The sequence below is a fragment of the Gymnoscopelus braueri genome, assembly GCF_963280865.1.
Source record: "Gymnoscopelus braueri genome assembly, chromosome: 8".
Taxonomy (NCBI): Eukaryota; Metazoa; Chordata; class Actinopteri; order Myctophiformes; family Myctophidae; genus Gymnoscopelus; species Gymnoscopelus braueri.
Window position 1 is genome coordinate 22,585,909 of NC_137609.1, and position 17,386 is coordinate 22,603,294.

The following is a 17,386-nucleotide window of genomic DNA, read 5'->3' on the forward strand; positions in this document are numbered from 1 at the left end:
CTGCTCTGTGCTCACACTGATTCTAGGTCTAGAATCTAGATCATAGACTGTAGGTCTAGATCTAGTAGAGCTAGTAGGGGGAACAGTACTGTTTCATGGTGTTTAAGGATTGTCTTGGCAGTTGGCACTTTTTTTAATATATATATATATATATATATATATATATATATATATACACACACACACACACACACACACACATATATATATATATATATATATATATATATATATATATATATATATATATATATATATATATATATATATATATATATATATAGCACAACTGTCTGTGCTACAAATATCTTAAAATATAAATATATATCTAAAATATAAATAATTTATATATAAAATCTGCCGAATAATTTTTTTTCTGTATATCTGCCATAGCCACGGACGCAGGTTGTACCATGAAAATCATCTTTTCCTAAATGTAAAAGAAATATTATGTTCTGTTAAATGATGAGAACACCGCTAGTTGTGTCACTGTATGTTGAAGGAGAAACTCATCCTTTATGGACACTATGTACAGTAGTGAGTCTTTGCAGAAAAATTAGACAGGAAGTGCCACATAACAAACACCATAGTTTGGATTCAAAGCTGTGACATCAAAGGTAGATGGTCAAGCACAATGCCTTGCATTGCTCATTTGCTTAAGCCAGTGACAAATACACCGCATTACATGCCCATTCCTCTAGTACTTTTAACAAGAGTGCAGCACAACATGGATTCCTTAGCATCTTTAATTGCTCACACATGCAGGTGGATATTCACCACCAACTGACCAGTGTTGTTGTCAGTCACTTTGCCACAGTAAATCCTGCTACATTTTATCCAAGGGCACATTTTTGACACTACCAGTGGTTAGGGGAAGTGTGTAGGCTAATTCCAGAGAAGAGCCCCTTGTGCATTTCCTTCCCTTGAGAGCAAGGAGAAATGATGAAGACAGTTGAATGTGTGAAGCTGGCTGGTTGCTGTTGCCAATGCTGATTACTAGTCTACATGACCCAGACCCCGGGGCACTGGAACACTTTTTAGATATCCATTATCCAAGTCAAATTATTATGCAGGAGCATTTCACTGCCTATTCCTTTTGTCAGTAAAGAGTGTAGAATATTGCTTGCTTCTGGAGACATAGTTCTAAATGGTTCATGCTGTTTCAACAACTAAGCAAAATCTATATGAAAATTTTACTAATGCACCAAACAACATTGATGAATAACATCTAAGTGACACCTTGAGGAAGGAAAGCAAAATGTTAATGTTCAGGGTTTTTATTAAATATTGAATGTATGTATCTACACCCAAAAGAAGACCACAAACATGTTGATGGTCAGAATATTTTAAGCCAACAGGTGTTGGCAGTATGCAAGATAAAGAGCAATACCAATCTATTTTCAATAGTTCAAAGTACAGTTTCCTCCTGAACAGGAGAAGATCAAGAAAGCAGATCTTCCTCTGTGCACAAACACTGCATATCCAATGGGCAGCCATCTGTAGCTGGTTAAGTTACTACCACACATTTACTTTCACAATGAAGTAAAATGGGCTTGGTCTAAATTCATCCATAACCAATCAGAATTGATGCCAAAGAAAGAAAGAAAAAAGCCTGACCTCAGCCAATCTGTAAGGAGAGGTGCAGTAAACTGAAAGGATGTGCTATGAAGGACACTACATGTCTGTCATGTTCGCACATTCTACATATTTTTTATCCCCTTTAAAAAACTAAAAGGTCAAACCTGAGGTCAGCTACTTCCAGAGATGCCAATAGTTCACCGTCAACTCCACTATTGGTGTTCTTGTCCAATTGCACATAACAATCCCCCTCCCCAAGTAATACACACAAGCACAGAAAAATAAGTTGACGTACTTTATTCCTAAAACAGAAGCCGCACCACCAACCGCTGGCATGGCATTCATATATAATTATTTATATATATTGCCGTTTGGTTTTTGTGTCTAAATGTGTGGTATAAAATACTATATACGACAATGTACCTCTTTATTTGAACACAGTGAACTTCATTGCTGTACAAGTCCTCTGATAGCTACAGCTTTGCTGTAAGTCCGCCATGCTCAAAAGCATGGAACATAATTCTCCACTCTAATTCATCTGTACATTGTGACAATACAAATATTCTGTCTCCATTACAAAAAATAATACTCTAAAAGCATCCTACCGTGACTTTATTTCATTTTTATGGGATTTTTTCTCTCCTGTTTGTTTTGTAATTAAGACGATTACATATATCTTAGACCATTTGCTTTAAAGCAGGAAGCAGGAAGGTGATATAAACCTTCTCCATTTTATATATAAAAGAGGTTAAGAAATAAGACAAATTATACATTTAAAAACTTACAATAAATAAGATAGATGCAGGCATTTCATTTGGATACAATTTCATCCAAAGGAATAAAAAGGAATTTCAGGTCTTAAAACCGAAAAAATCCATACTTGAGTTTTCTGGGTTTCTTTTTCCTTCTTCAATCAAATTATGTCCCTTATCCTCCGATAACTTTACAAATACAGACACGTTTCTCCGACAACGACTGGCCAATCACTGCGCTGCCACGTTGGATACCGTGGCAGCCCCGTCTCATCCTCTCGCTTTCTCTTGTTAATTGCGACTCCAGTCGCGGTCTCCCCTCGCCTGTGCATGTGTGTGTCTCACAGTGACAGGGGCTGTCACAACCCTAGCAGCGCTCCGATTCCACACCCTTGTGCCAAATCCAGCTCTCTGTTGCTCGCCGGGTCTGGTGCTCGCGGTGCTTCCCGTCTGTCAGGATGAAACCCATTGTGGAGGATAGACGCTTTCCTCGTTACTCGTTGCTCCCGTGGCTCGCCGCACACGCCGTTTGGTTACAACATGTTCATGATGAAGTTGTACATCTGGTTAAGCACCACAAAGTGGATGGGCAGACAGGAGCGTCGATCCTGCGTGGCCGGGTCGCACGTCAGCCAGGAGAGGGCGTTGTACTGCTCTAGAACAAATCTACACGTGCATACACACACACAAGCAAGCGCACGCGCACACACACACACACACACACACACACACACACACACACACACACACACACACACACACACACACACACACACACACACACACACACACACAGGACAGTTAACAGTTATTCACAGTTAAAGCGTTAAGAAAATGTCATGCTAAAAGTTAAAGAAAGGATAACCTTTTCAAAAGGCCACTTTGTTTTGATGCAGATCTTAAACGTACAGTATCATGTCACGTGTCATGATCCATTGCAGTGTTTTCGTTGGTTGATGTCAAAGTAAATATGTTTTTCATTCTTTCTCAGCTCGCCACATCTCTAGGCCTGTCACAATTATTACATCATCGTCCGATCACAATTATTTGCGATAATTACAATTGTTTTGCACAAACATCATAATAGTTTCCATTCATCTGTATAAATTCATCTGTACATTTCTTTCATACATTTTCAAAAATAGCAGAAATAGCTTATCTACAAGCTCACAACGTATTGCATCACGAAACAAAGTAAAACAGTATTTAATATGGCCATAGTACATTATTTATTTTTGATTATTTGCACTGGTCATTCTCAGTCATATTTAAGTTATACAGTATGCCCTATTTGCCCTGTGCAATTTTGTTTACAAAGCCTCAAAGGCGAACAGAAATGCAATTTCTATTTATATGTTGCGGCATTGAACATCAATGTTCAATGCCAAAAACACAAATCATTCATCGCAATTATATGTATGACAATTAATCATCATCTAAAGTGTCATGATCCTTACAGCCCTACTGTAGCCGTCCTCCAATGATCCCAAACATTTCAACTGTAAACAAGCCTTAACAGAAGGAGCGAGTGCATTTTGCGGCAGCGGAAGCTGCCGCGGAACTGCCGCGGAACTGCCGGTGGAGGAGCGGCAGCTGCCGGCAGTGACTGCCGGCGGGCTGCCGGCGGTGGAGCGGCAGCTGCCGGCGGAGCAGCGGCAGCTGCCGGTGGAGCAGCGGCGGGGACTTCTTCTTTTTTTTGCCGATAAAGTATAGTTTTGGACCATGACGGAGGCGCGCCGACTCAGCAGACCTTGAGGCCAAGGAGTCGCGCCCGAGCGCCTCCAGGCGCGAGTGCCCGCGACGACCGGCCGATGGTCTGCTAGTCGACTAAGCGCCGTTCGAGTTATGTACCGATAGGCACAGAATCGTAAATAATATTGGTGGGGACTGCGTCCCACACTCCCAAAGCTGGTGCCGCCGGCAGCTCCGTGGCAGCTTCCGCTGCCGGAAAATGCACTCGCTGTCCCTCAGCCTTAAAGCCATAACACAAACTTTCCACCAAACAAATAACAACAACAAAGTCAGTAGTGGGATTAGGATGTGTGTAACTGTAACTGATAGGATCTTCATGAGGGCTGTGTCAGCGGATAAGCAGCAGATGCAATGGTGCTCTGTTTACCTGAGAACATCTGAGGTCTGATTGGAGTCAAGGGGATGGGAGTGTTTGCTGTGCAGTAGTTCATCTGATTGCACTGAAGACACGTGGAGGTGCAAAGAGGCCTGAACATGACAAGAGGAAAAGAGGTGTCAACAACAGTATTACTCAAAACATATCCACCATTACACTGCTTCTAAACAAAGTGTCTTTTCCTCCACAGTGAGTGCATGCGACTCTTAACCCTTTAAGACCTGAAGCCGATTTCTACAAAATGTCTCCTAAATCCCAACAGTTTTCTGAAAAAAACCTATGTTTCTATATCAGTGGTGCTCAAACTTTTTCATGTCAAGGACCCCCAAAACTATATGTATTTGGCTGTGAACCCCCATCTCAAAATATTTTGTTCCAGGGACCCCCAGAAGCAAAGATTTGAGTTACAAATGTTATATAATATATATTCAAAGATTTTCACACATTTTCAAAATAATTCAAAAATAGCAGATATACAAGCTCATAGCGCGGCACCGAGTGCCGCGCTATGAGCTTGTATATCTGCTATTTTTGAATAGCCAAAGTGTAAAATAATGCTTTTTTAGCTCAAATCAAGAAGTGACACAGATGCGTTCCAGGTCTTAATGGGTTAAAGTAGGGGCATGTCAGTACATGGGGGTGTGATGCATTCTTTCACATTTGTATGCTTTCCGCTGTTCCCCTTGGCCTGCGGAACAGATCGTTCACAAATCATAACCAGATTAGGTTTGCGGGAGAATATCTGGTATTCCCTCTGCTTTCAGCCATGTCTCATGCATAATATGCAAGCGCAGCCCTCAAACATTATGCACCCACATGCCTGAACACATTTTATTGACAACTCGCTCTTTTGAGGAGAAGGAATCAATAATCAGAGATGAAATGAGGGAGACAAGGACATGATACACCAGATTGCAACAGGGTACAAGTTACTCATAACTGAAAATTAGTTATTTTTTGAAATTCCACGAGATTATTCCATTTTCTATTGCAAAGTCAGTCTGGAAAGTGTTTCATGATGACCAGTTGTGGGATATTCTCACAAACCTGTCAGTAAAAAATGGCCAAGGTTGAGTACATCACAAAAATGTGAGCTATAGCTCATGTTCTTAAGGCGTAGTAAGGCAACTGGAGGAAGCTTATGAAAAGGTCATAAGGTCCAGAAAAGCTGTAAGAGTTCAACAGAGCATTGGTCTTCTAATGTAAGTTAGGTGCTTGACCACACATTCACACCTGTTCAACTTTTAAACAGGGTTTTCAAACTGATGCAAGTTTGGGCTGTTTGCAGCCTATCTCCCTACCTTGAGAAAGAGTGGACATTGGTTCTGAGCTTGCGGGCAGGCCGACCAAAACCAGTCCGGCAGTGGACCGGCTTTGGCCGTAGAGACAAAGTAGCCCAGGGCCAGGGGCTGCTGCAGGAGGTTAGGAACTTCTTCGTGAGTCTCCATACGATCAGTACTCTGGCCCTGCCATGGTCACAGAAGAAACAACAAAAGTTAGCTCCAACTTGTGTTTGAGTTCAACAAAAGCAGTGCCACCTTAGGTTCAATGGATCAAGTGTACAATTCTTATGTATCATCTGAGCATTCTACACTATATGCCTATAGAATTACTGCTTTATTGGACATCACGCTGTGAAGGGTGATAGGGAAGACTGACACACTATTAACACATTGCGTGCCATTCGCGTAGATCTACGCGAACCTAAATAATTGCGCAGCGTGCCAGTCGCGTAGATCTACGCGAAGTGGTCTTTTTTTTTCGCAGGTTCACATTTCATTGTAGGCCTCTCTCGCCACGATACTGTAGCACACCCGGAAACGGAAATATCCGTATCCGGAGATTTTCGTTCCCACCCGCCTCCACTCTAAAGCTCCCACTAATCCTCAATTTTCTCGGTTGTTGTTTTTCTCCTCGCTGATCGCTGTTTAACATAAACCGCAACAACTTCAAAATGGCCGATCGCCGATCGACGTGAAAAAAAAAAAAAACAACAATAAATCGCTGGCACTGGTGAGTACATTATGATATTAAACTCTGGCGTGGAATGTGTTAAAACAAATTATATTATTAAGAAAATGGATTGTATCATAGCCTTCCATGTCATAAGGATAGGGCTTCAGAAACAATTGTCATTGGTTAGGTTAATTCTGCCTACAAATGGTCTATGTATATGTATATATGTGTATAATGTATATGTGTATGTGTATGTGTATGTGCGTGTGCGTGTGCGTGTGCGTGTGCGTGTGCGTGTGCGCGTGCGTGCGTGCGTGCGTGCGTGCGTGCGTGCGTGCGTGCGTGCGTGCGTGCGTGCGTGCGTGCGTGCGTGCGTGCGTGCGTGCGTGCGTGTGTGTGCTCACCTTGCTGCCATCACCTCCGTGGTGGTAATGAGAGCCAGGGGAGTGCACTGGCGAGGTGGTGGGTGAGATGTTGATGATATCGGGGTCTACCAGCTCATTCTCTGGGTCATTCAGCAGATCAAAGATCCCAATGGCATCGGACCCATCTGAAGAGAAGAAGGACAACAGGTAGAGAGTTAATAGAAGTCTGTTTGCCCATTGCCTCAGTGTGGTGGGATTTGCCTCTTCTTCATTTGCCTCTATATCCAGGTCAGAGACGTTGAATTTAAGAATAGATTGTAACGCCTCTAATGGGAATTAAACTCCTAAACTCCTTGGAAACCACATGAACCCTAGCATGCCTATTCTGGGGCGATCGTTCAGTGAATATAGCAGATCTACAAGCTTGCATATTCAATTTACAGGTTATTATCAACAAAGAGATTTGGTGTTGAGGAAAAAAAGGAGCGGACCTAGAGCCCTGGGGGACCCAGGGGGGACCCATAAGTATATAGGGTTCTAGGGATCTAGCTCGGTAATAATTCACAGAATTAAATCCCAAGTCATTCCATGTACACAATTTCAACATGTTGGGACATTTCAGACATTAATCCGATTTGCAAATCTGGAGCAATCACACCACAAAAAACTGAAGATGGTTGAGGCGTGTGTTACATCAAGAAGATGTAGTCCTTTGTGTTAATGGTACAATAAGATACCAGGGTTGCGGCTCTTTCGGAGCGGGAACTTTGGGGGGGGGGGGGGATGGGAGGGGTAACATACACTGTTTTTGTATGCCTTTTGTTATTGACCTGTATGTGAAAATATAAAATAAAGAAACCTTGAACAAAAAAGAAGATGTAGTCCACCCAACAGCAGCAATATCCAACACTAACATATGACTCTAAAATTAACAGAAAAGGTAAACATAAGCCACTGTTTCTCAAAGTTTGGTCCAGGTACCACCAGGGGTCCAAATGGACCCATTTAGGTCTGTAACTCTGAGAGTGTACAAATGGAACTGTACCCTCTCAGAATTAAATAAACAATGAGGGTTTTACAGTGTAGATTGGAGTCCAAGAAAAAATAATGAAAATAACAGTTATCAAATGGGGGTCCGTGGCCTAATGTGAATCGCCGGTTTAAGTAACAACATAGATGAATGCTGGAGATTCAAAAAGCATATTTCATTATGGCAGTCATTATACAGTATATAGCAGCTATGATGATCCACCTGCGGTTAAAAGTCACAACACAAAGAGGCGTATGTATTAAAAAGGGTGCTACGGACCGGTGGTGGCGTTGAGAATATCAATGTTGGTGTCAATGTTGGTGTAGCTGGAGCTGGCCACTTGGACGAAGGCGGAGGTGGGGAAGACCAGGATGTGAGTGCAGGAAGTGTCCTGGGGCGTGCTCAGCTGGGACGTCTGCATGTTGAGGGTGGTGCTCCGGCCGAACACTGAGCCGGTCGACACAGAGTCTGAGGCAAGCAACAGACAGAGAGAGAGAACAGGTCAGACACAGGTCAGTTAACCACTTGAACACCAACGGCCCCTACTCTGGCGTGTATATTCGCCAGAAATAGCCGATCTACAAGCTCACAACGCATCGCAACGGTGAGATTCGGTGTAGAAATAAACAGGATCAGCCAAGCACAGTTGCAACTTAGGTCCATTTGACTAATTATGAGGGTTTAAATGGCTAAAACAAAAAACTATTCATATTTTTACCAGGTCATCTATATTGGACATTCTGATTCATTCAAGCTCCCCTTTGTCCTTGATATCTGTATTTCATTCAGACACCTTCCATGAAAGAACCACACATCACAGTCTATCTGAATAACACTGTATTACTTACTATCTGACACACTGGCTCTACATCTACATATTCAATTTCCTTTCCTGCCTCCATGCACGCTACAGTTATCAAAACAGACAAAAACAACACACACAAATAACTTCCCTACAAACGATTGTTTGAGCCGGAAAAGTCAACGCATCACTCTCAGAACCACGCACGCACGCACACGCACGCACGCACAGTGTGTGTGTGTGTGTGTGTGTGTGTGTGTGTGTGTGTGTGTGTGTGTGTGTGTCTATGGCTAACACAGCCTTCGCTAATCTCCGTCAGCCTGAGGAGACTGCTTGGAGGGAGGGGGTCATCCCCAGGCCCTGACACCTCTCAACAGGATCTGCTGTGATGCGCTGACAAATAACCCCCCGCCCCCCTGCCTCGTTTCTGAAAATAAACTCATTGATCTAGCTCTCCATCACGCCACACTGAGATCAATGGGCATCTGAGAGGCAGTGCTTTATGAGAGAGGGCTACACCATCCTCTCTGCCATCAATCTGCTCAGGCAAGGAGGGGACATGCATTGTGATATGCTAGTGCCATCCATCACATGCACACACACGCGAGCGCACGCATGCACACGTACACTCACACGCACACGCACGCGCACATACACGCACACACACACACACACACACACACACACACACGCACACGCACACACACACACACACACACACACACACACACACACACACACACACACACACACACACGCGCAAAGAGACATGAAGACATGACAGGCCTGCCACTTTCAGTGGAGCAATATTTCTCACAGGCCTGCAGGAATCGCCCCAGATTTAAAACAGATTCTAATGACGTGTTTATGGACTGCATGCGCTCTTCCAACTCTTTCTTTCACACTCGTGCCCGACGACATGCAGGGACACACTGTACCTGGCATGATGACAAACGATCCCTGTGGCTCCATGGCCACCAGGCACACGCTGAGGATGCTGGGAGTGTCCGAGGCGGAGATGCCACACATGCGACACATCTCCTTCAGACGACGACTCAGAGACTGCAGGTTTCTCCTGCTCAGCAGGATACTCCAGTCTGGAACAGGTAAGACAATGAGTGAAAAAGATGAAGAAAAACTAGACACACAAACATCATATAACATTTTTAACCACAACTTCTTGTGATAAAAAAAAGGCATTGTATGACATTTACCTTTTAACTCCCCATGCCCCATTCTGCCCAGTCGGCCTATCACCACCCTCCATGGGACTGATGTCATCTGCACCAGCCCTAAGCACCAATCCCACAGCTTCTGCAGTCCCAGCCTTCGTGCAGAGCCCTTTTTCCTCCGCGCCCTGTGGACCACACAAACACACACACAAAAAATCTAAACCACTGTTCAGAAGACCTCTGAATAAACATTCTGCATGGAAATAAAAAAATAGCCTACAGTATCATACTTATGTGGTGGTATAATTATTTGCTCTTCTAATATCACTATGTGCCATATAGCCTTGTGTAACAAGTTTGTCCAAATTTCATCCATTGTTATGACAACCTGATACTACGATCATGTTAATTGATCAACATTGAGAACGCCGATGATAATGCTCCTTGTCGCCCCGCCCCCACCCACCTGTTGGGTACGTCGATGCTGATGATGCAGGTCTCCAGCAGCTCGCCGTAGAGGTCAGTGCATGTGACCAGGAGCCAGCGCTGGTCGTGAGACAGGCAGTAACCAACGAACAGCACGTTGTACTTCTGCGCCGCCTCGCCGAATGTCTCTCCCAGCTCCGTCTGCTTGTCCTTCACCGGCGCCAGGATGAAGGGAGGCGTGTACAGACGTGGACACTCCGGCCTCTGTGGACGGCGGGGGACAAATGTCAGAGGTTAAATACGGGGATTCTTTCTTATTTAACCCATTAAGGCCTGAGGTTCCGATTCTACAGAATGTCTTCAAAAAAAATCTGTAAAACCTGTTGCTATATCAGTGGTTCATCATGTCAAGGACCCCCAAAATGATATGTATTTGGCCGCCGACCCCCATCTCAAAATAATTTGTTCCAGGGACCCCCCCCAGAAGCAAAGATTTGAGTTAAAAATGTTTGCTTTCAAAACATATATTCAAAGATTTGCACACATTTTCAAGATTTTTCAAAAATAGCAGATCTACAAGCGCATAGCGCGGCACTTGGTGCCGCGCTATGCGCTTGTATATCTGCTATTTTTGAATAGCCAAAGAAACCTAAAACGACACAGATGCGTTCCCGGTCTTAATGGATTAATCTGTGGCAATTCTCACACAAACGGACGGATGTTGGACACGTGCCAGACTGACAGAACGTAAAATAAAAAATATTATATGAAAAGGGGGAGGGGGGGGGGTGTCTTCCCAGTGAATCTCGATTTTCTGCCGAGTTTGCATCTGGAAAACAAACGCGTATTCTGCACGGACAAAAAAAATGTCTGCTCCGTCGCTGCCTTTTTGGCCCCACCCCCAATGACATTTCAGTTCCTCCCGTTTCTCGCAACTCAGCAGCACCCGAAGTGCACCGCTGTGTCCTGTGTAAAAAGGTAGTGCCGTACTGCTGTGGAGGAGGAAGTCAATTGAATTGGGTCGTGGTCTGAAGCGCCCCCCCCCCCCTGTCTAAACCTGGAGCCCAGATCCCATTAGGGAGGTCTCAGGGAGTCAGCCAAGCAGATAATGGAAAGAAAACTCTGAAGAAGCCGTGGGTTACAAGTTCCCTTGGTGCTGTTCCAGGAAGGAAAAGACTACCAGGGACGGTTAGCGCTAAAAGCTCTGCGTCTCATTGCCTTTGGCTCTCCTTCTCTCTGGTAGAGTGATCGGGCCGGGGCAAAAGGCCAGGCTGGGTCAGGTCAACTCGGGTTGCCGGGGCCGAAGACGAGCCGAGGAAGCTGAATTGCCACTGCGGGGGCGTGCCGTCAGTCTATGTTTACGGGCTATCGATCAGAAGACGGGTGCTGGGATTGCTCCCACTGACTTTTCAATGGCTGATGCCGATATTTAGATAGCAGGGCAGATGGCAATGCCTCTGATGAATACGACAATTTAATCATAACAAATGAGACAAAATTGCTAAACTCAATTGAACAATAATGTTATTGTCTGCATTGTAACAGTTTAAGTAGATCTGCTCTCTGTCTGCAGTGCACTTGTTTCAAAGTAATTAGCTATTAATTAATTAACAATAAAAAAAACATGAATATATATTTTTAGTGCACTTAACAACTGCATTTATCCATATAGCAGCATCTCCTTGTTTCTGTGAGAGAACGAACATTTGTGAACATGTAACTGTGCCGTTTTACCTTTTTGCCTAATAAAGTATTCAATCAATCAATCAAAACATAAGTGGACATAGTAGCACAGCAGAATCTCTTTGTTTTTGGTCCCAATGAACATTATTTGAACACTCATTTATTATTCACTTAAACACAGAAATGAGAGATGCGTCTGCAGACATTTTTTTTATGAGCCTCAAGAGCACAGGCCAATGCCGATTATCTAAAAATGCCAGATTTTGTCCCGATTAATCTGCCGATACATGAATTGGTCACCCGCTAAGCGGTTACCGTGCTAATGGCAATGGGACGTGGCTAACATTTACCTCTGGGTTTTTCAGTGCTGTGTCGATGGCAAGGCCAGGACCAAAACCGGTCAGCGACTTGACGTTGGTGGAGGTGGGCAGTGGCCGTCTGCACTGGGCAAAGACGGAGAAGGCTAGAGACTTGAGGTGCTGGGCGTAGATGTGGCGGTCCTCGCCTCTGACGGGCTGCAGCAGGTACTGGCATGGGATGATCTGTGGGAACACAAAACAACGGCAGGTGTCAAGAGTTTATGCAAGTACGAGGACACTTTTACTTTAAACAACTAACAAAAATGTGACGTTAAATCTAAAAGCAAGTTTAGATTTTCTATTTTCACCTGTACAGAAATGGAGTTACGGATGTGTGGCGGCAGGAACTGGAGCATCTCCAGGTAGCAGCGCAGTAGGCCAAGAGTCCACACGCTGGAGGGAGCCGGCATGGGCCCAGAGCCCCCCTCCGTCTCCTCGTAGCTGAAGGGGTCCACAATGTAAACCACAATGGCTGGTGGATACGTGATGGCGTGGGACTCCCCGTCTGTGGGCACGCCCACCTTGTCTCTTTCCAAAGTGCTGGGGGGAAGGAGAAGAGAGGGACGTTTGTTAGCGACAGCACCCGATAAAAATCATCCCAATGTACGACATGAGTTTTCTGTGAGTTGATGAGGTGTGTGCTTGGCATGGGTGTGTGTGTGTGGGGGGTGGGTGCATTACCTCTCTGGAGGCTCGACGGGCCCCTGGGCCTGGCTGGTGGAATTGTCCCCTGAGGCACCAGCATTCTGGGTACCAGCCTGCTGGCCCAGCTGTCCGCTCTGGGGGCCACCCTGGCCCTGGTTACCCGTGCTCCCGAAGGGGGGGAAAGAGCTTGGCTTGGCAGACGGCATCCCACTGCCAGACTGGCCCGAGGGTGCCACCAAGCTGTTGGCACTGTTGGCTGAACTGGAAGTGTTGCCAGGTGCGTTGCTACTGCTACTGCTGTTGGGGAGGGAGGAGGAGGAGCCTCCGGGGGTCGCAGAGCCCGGTTGGCCAGCTGAGCCCGAGGTGGTGGAGGAGGAGGAGGAGCCAGACAGTTGCGTCGACGAGGGTTGGTTGGACGAGGGCAGGGGACTGGGCTGCGTGAGGAGGGAGCTGTCCAATGGCTGTGAGGCAAGGTACGGTGCTGAGGGGAGATCAAATGTAATTAATAAGAGAACTGTGAACACTGTGATCGAATAAGATTTCACAATTTGACTTCATCTTAATTCGCTCCTCTCTACGTGGACTATTCTTATTTAATATTTCAAAGCTTCTTTCACTTCCACACGTCAATGCTCTCAAGCTAGTCTTCTCTCTTTAAAAAAGCAAGGATCTATCACAGGTGTACCTTCGTGAATTCAAAGTTATGCTGTTAACCCATTAAGACCGGGAACGCATCTGTGTCATTTTAGATTTTAGCTATAATCGTTATTTTTTACTTTGGGTATTCAAAAATAGCAGATCTACAAGCTCATAGCGCTTGTAGATCTGCTATTCTTTTTTTTATCGTGAAAATGTTTGCAAATCTTTGAATATATATATTTTTAAAGCGAACATTTGTAACTCAAATCATTGCCTCTGGAGGTCCCTGGAACGAAATATTTTACAAATGTTCGATGTGGACACACATTTTCACGATTTTTCAAAAATCGCAGATCTACAAGCTCATAGCGCGGCACTCGGTGCCGCGCTATGAGCTTGTATATCTGCGATTTTTGAATAGCCAAAGACATCTAAAAATGACACAGACGCGTTCCCGGATTGAATGGGTTAAGCATTTTAACAGCAAAAGAACCCTTCCCCCCTACCCAGGCCCTACCTAGGCCCCAGAAACGTGGCGGTTGTTGATTTACCGAGGTCATGGCGGCACACTTGTGCATAGAGTTTGAGCTTGGTGAAGGCGTCGCTGTTGCTGCTGCTGCTGGCAGCCTTGAGGAACCAGTCGCTCACCGGCTGCTCCGCCAGCTTCTTGGCCGCGGTGCCGCCCACGAGCACAATGCCGTCAGGGTGCCCTTTGGAAATGGGCCGGTGCTGGCCCAGTCGACACGCCTGCAGAGAGAGACACACACACACACAAACACACAAAAGCAATGAGGCCTCAGCCTTGAAGTTGCAGTGGTAAATGGTAACAGGTCTGAATTTCTATAACGTCTTTATCCATAGCGGTTTACAATATGCAGCGCAATCTTTCCACTAACAGGCCGTTTTCAACTGACAGTGACAGTTATTACGAGTACTCTAGTTGTCTATCAGTTCATGAGTACTCTAGTGGTTCATTAGTGATATCATTGAGTATCTGTGCTTTACTTGAGTATTTGTATTTTTTGATACTTTCACTTCACTACCTTTCAAAGACAATTATTGTACTTTTGATTCCACTACATTCCTAGGAAGGGAAAAAGTACATAATGAACTAGAAAAAGTGCTCCTCGGAGCACAGGTCTCGGCCAGGTCAGGTAGGTTATTGTGGGTCAGCAATGTTGATGGAATATGAAGAATCGGACAGATTCGACTTGATCACATGACTATAGAGATAATGTGTACCAATTTGCGTGATGTTTGGACAAAATCTGTAGGAGAAATATATTAAAAAATGTTTTGCAAAAATCTGCCTCCTGGTGGCGCTATAATACGGCAATATTAAAAGGGTGGCGTTTGTTCCTCAACGTAGTGCGAATGTGAGTGCAAAGTTTCACGCTGCGTTCATGATTTGAGGGATTTTGTTCAAAACGGGCCACTCCTGCAAACTTAAGATGTCAATTTTAGCCATTCAGGATGGAATATGAAAAATCAAACAGATCCATCTTGATCACATGACTATGGAGATCATGTGTACCGATTTGTATGAAATTTGGATAAGATCTGAAGGAGTAATATCAAAAAAATTGTTTTACATAAGTCGGCCTGCTGGTGGCGCTATAAAAGGCAGATGTAAAAAATGCAGGCCAAAGGCTTTTCCTTGACCTCTAGGGAGTGTGCATACAAAGTTTTACATGGATAGGTGCATTTATAGGTAAAAACACGAATCGGCCTGTTATAGCGCCACCATGAGGCTGATTAAACAAAAATAAAGTGGCATTTCTTCCTCGGCCTAGTGGCCTTGTTTGGTCAAAATCTGTAGGAGTAATATAAAAAAATGTGTTATGCACAAATCGACCTCCTGGTGGCGCTATAACAGGCCGATCTGAAAAATTCAGGCCAGAGGTTCTGCTCTGGCATCCAGGGAGTGTGTTTGCACATTTTCGCTGCGATCGGCCCCAACGGTGCCAGAGATTAGCTGCTCACAGACTGACGGACACACACACGGACGGACGGACGGACGGACGGACGGACGGACAGGGTGCAAAACATAGTCTCTGCCACGCCTTTGGCCTGGGGGAGGCAATAAACCACTTAAGCCCTATTTCAAATACAGTGATATTTTTTGGGGAACCTTTTTTAAAACAGCAGTGCATTGATATTAAAGGAGTAGTTCACCCAAAAAATGACTTATTGTCTATCAATTATACACCCCATGAAGCCTTGAGTTTTTTTAGTTTTTGTCGCATTCCTATTGAGGAGACTCAATGGAGACTATTTGAGTCTCCTACCGGGGACTCCGCCGGTCATCAAATTATTGGCTTAGGAATGTGACAAAAACTAAAAAATCTCCATAGAATTCAATGCTTCATGGGGTGTGTAATTGAAATAAGTCATTTTTTGGGTGAACTACTCCTTTAAAAATAAAATTGACCATGTAATTTGTACTTTTTGACTAAGCAACCTTCCCTTTTTAGTTGAGTAATATTTCACCAGGAGTATCTTTATACTTTGCCTCAAGAACACCACAGTTCTGCAGTACTAACCTCATAGACTGCAGTGAGGTCTCGGAAGAAGCTCTTGGCTCCGCTGAGCAGGGCCTCGTTGTCGGGACACACCACCAGGTAGCCAATGTCCCGCTGGGAGCCGAAGGGGTCCAGTAGCAGCTTCTCCCAGTAGGGCAGGCCAAAGGGTGACAGCACCACAAAGTCATACTCGTAGCCCACCAGGAAAGTAGGGATGGGAAGAGGCTCTGGGGACTCGTCTGTGCCTGTGGGAGACAGTGAGAGACAGACAGAGGGAGAGAGAGGGAGAGCGAGAGTGATGAGTAAGTGGTGTAAAACGAGGAAAGTGTCAAATCCTGAGAGCCAGCTAGCAGCTTCTCCTCCCCACAGAGCGGACATCTGGCCCGCAGCAGAGGGACTGCGCTGCCTATTGATCTCCCTACTCCCAAAACACACACACACACACACACACACACACACACACACACACACACACACACACACACACACACACACACGCATGCACACACACGCACACACACGCACACACACGCACATGCGCGCACGAACCCAGCAAAAACATTACAAATGCTATTGTCAATCTCCTACTGGGTATCACAAAACTAAAAAAAAATGTAATTAACATCCACTGATTTTAACCCATTAAGACCTGAGGCCGATTCTACAAATGTCTTCTGAATCCCAACAGTATTCTGAAAAAAACGTATGTTTCTATATCAGTGGTGCTCAAACTTTTTCATGTCAAGGACCCCCAAAATGATTTTGGCCGCCGACCCCCATCTCAAAATGTTTGTTTCAGGGACCCCCCAGAAGCAAAGAATAGAGTTAAAAATGTTCGCTTTAAACAATATATATTCAAAGATTTGCACACATTTTCATGATTTTTTTAAAATAGCATATATATACAATATACAAGCTCATAGCGCGGCACTTGGTGCCGCGCTATGAGCTTGTAGATCTGCTATTTTTGAACAGCCAAAGTGTAAAATAATGCTTTTTAGCTCAAATCTAAAAATGACACAGATGCGTTCCAGTTCTTAACAACCAAACAGCAAGTTGGATATTGTGGGTCACAATTATTACCGTAGGAACCACGTCCGGCCATCTTGTGGAACTGCTGCCAGGTGAGCGGTCCCTGCACGCCCCACGAGCGCACCGTCCTCTTCTTCTGGATGGCGTCCTGCAGTACAGGCTGGAGGGACATGAGCACTCGCAGAACATCCTGAGAGCATAGTGCACTGACGTCCACCGCTGGAGAGAGAGGACGAGGAAGAAAAGGAAGGGGCGCACAGATGAATTATGGGTGCTACTGTGCATTAATTAGTACAG

At 44.8% G+C, this 17,386-nt stretch overlaps 1 protein-coding gene across 1 annotated transcript in view; it reads right to left on the reverse strand.

Moving 5' to 3' along the window:
- Nucleotides 1-1,314: 1,314 nt before the first annotated feature.
- med13a (mediator complex subunit 13a) overlaps nt 1,315-17,386 on the reverse strand; it is a 91,487-nt gene continuing 75,415 nt past the window's right edge. The window contains exons 17-30 of the mRNA XM_080434672.1: nt 17,141-17,308; nt 16,079-16,302; nt 14,087-14,282; nt 12,933-13,377; nt 12,560-12,791; nt 12,243-12,434; nt 10,250-10,473; nt 9,826-9,968; nt 9,550-9,708; nt 8,089-8,277; nt 6,819-6,964; nt 5,760-5,924; nt 4,450-4,550; nt 1,315-2,996 (exon numbers count right to left, since the gene is read on the reverse strand). Of these exons, the coding sequence (XP_080290798.1) occupies nt 2,864-2,996; nt 4,450-4,550; nt 5,760-5,924; nt 6,819-6,964; nt 8,089-8,277; nt 9,550-9,708; nt 9,826-9,968; nt 10,250-10,473; nt 12,243-12,434; nt 12,560-12,791; nt 12,933-13,377; nt 14,087-14,282; nt 16,079-16,302; nt 17,141-17,308 (2,717 nt within the window). The 3' untranslated portion in view covers nt 1,315-2,863. The remainder of the gene's footprint in view (nt 2,997-4,449; nt 4,551-5,759; nt 5,925-6,818; nt 6,965-8,088; nt 8,278-9,549; nt 9,709-9,825; nt 9,969-10,249; nt 10,474-12,242; nt 12,435-12,559; nt 12,792-12,932; nt 13,378-14,086; nt 14,283-16,078; nt 16,303-17,140; nt 17,309-17,386) is intronic.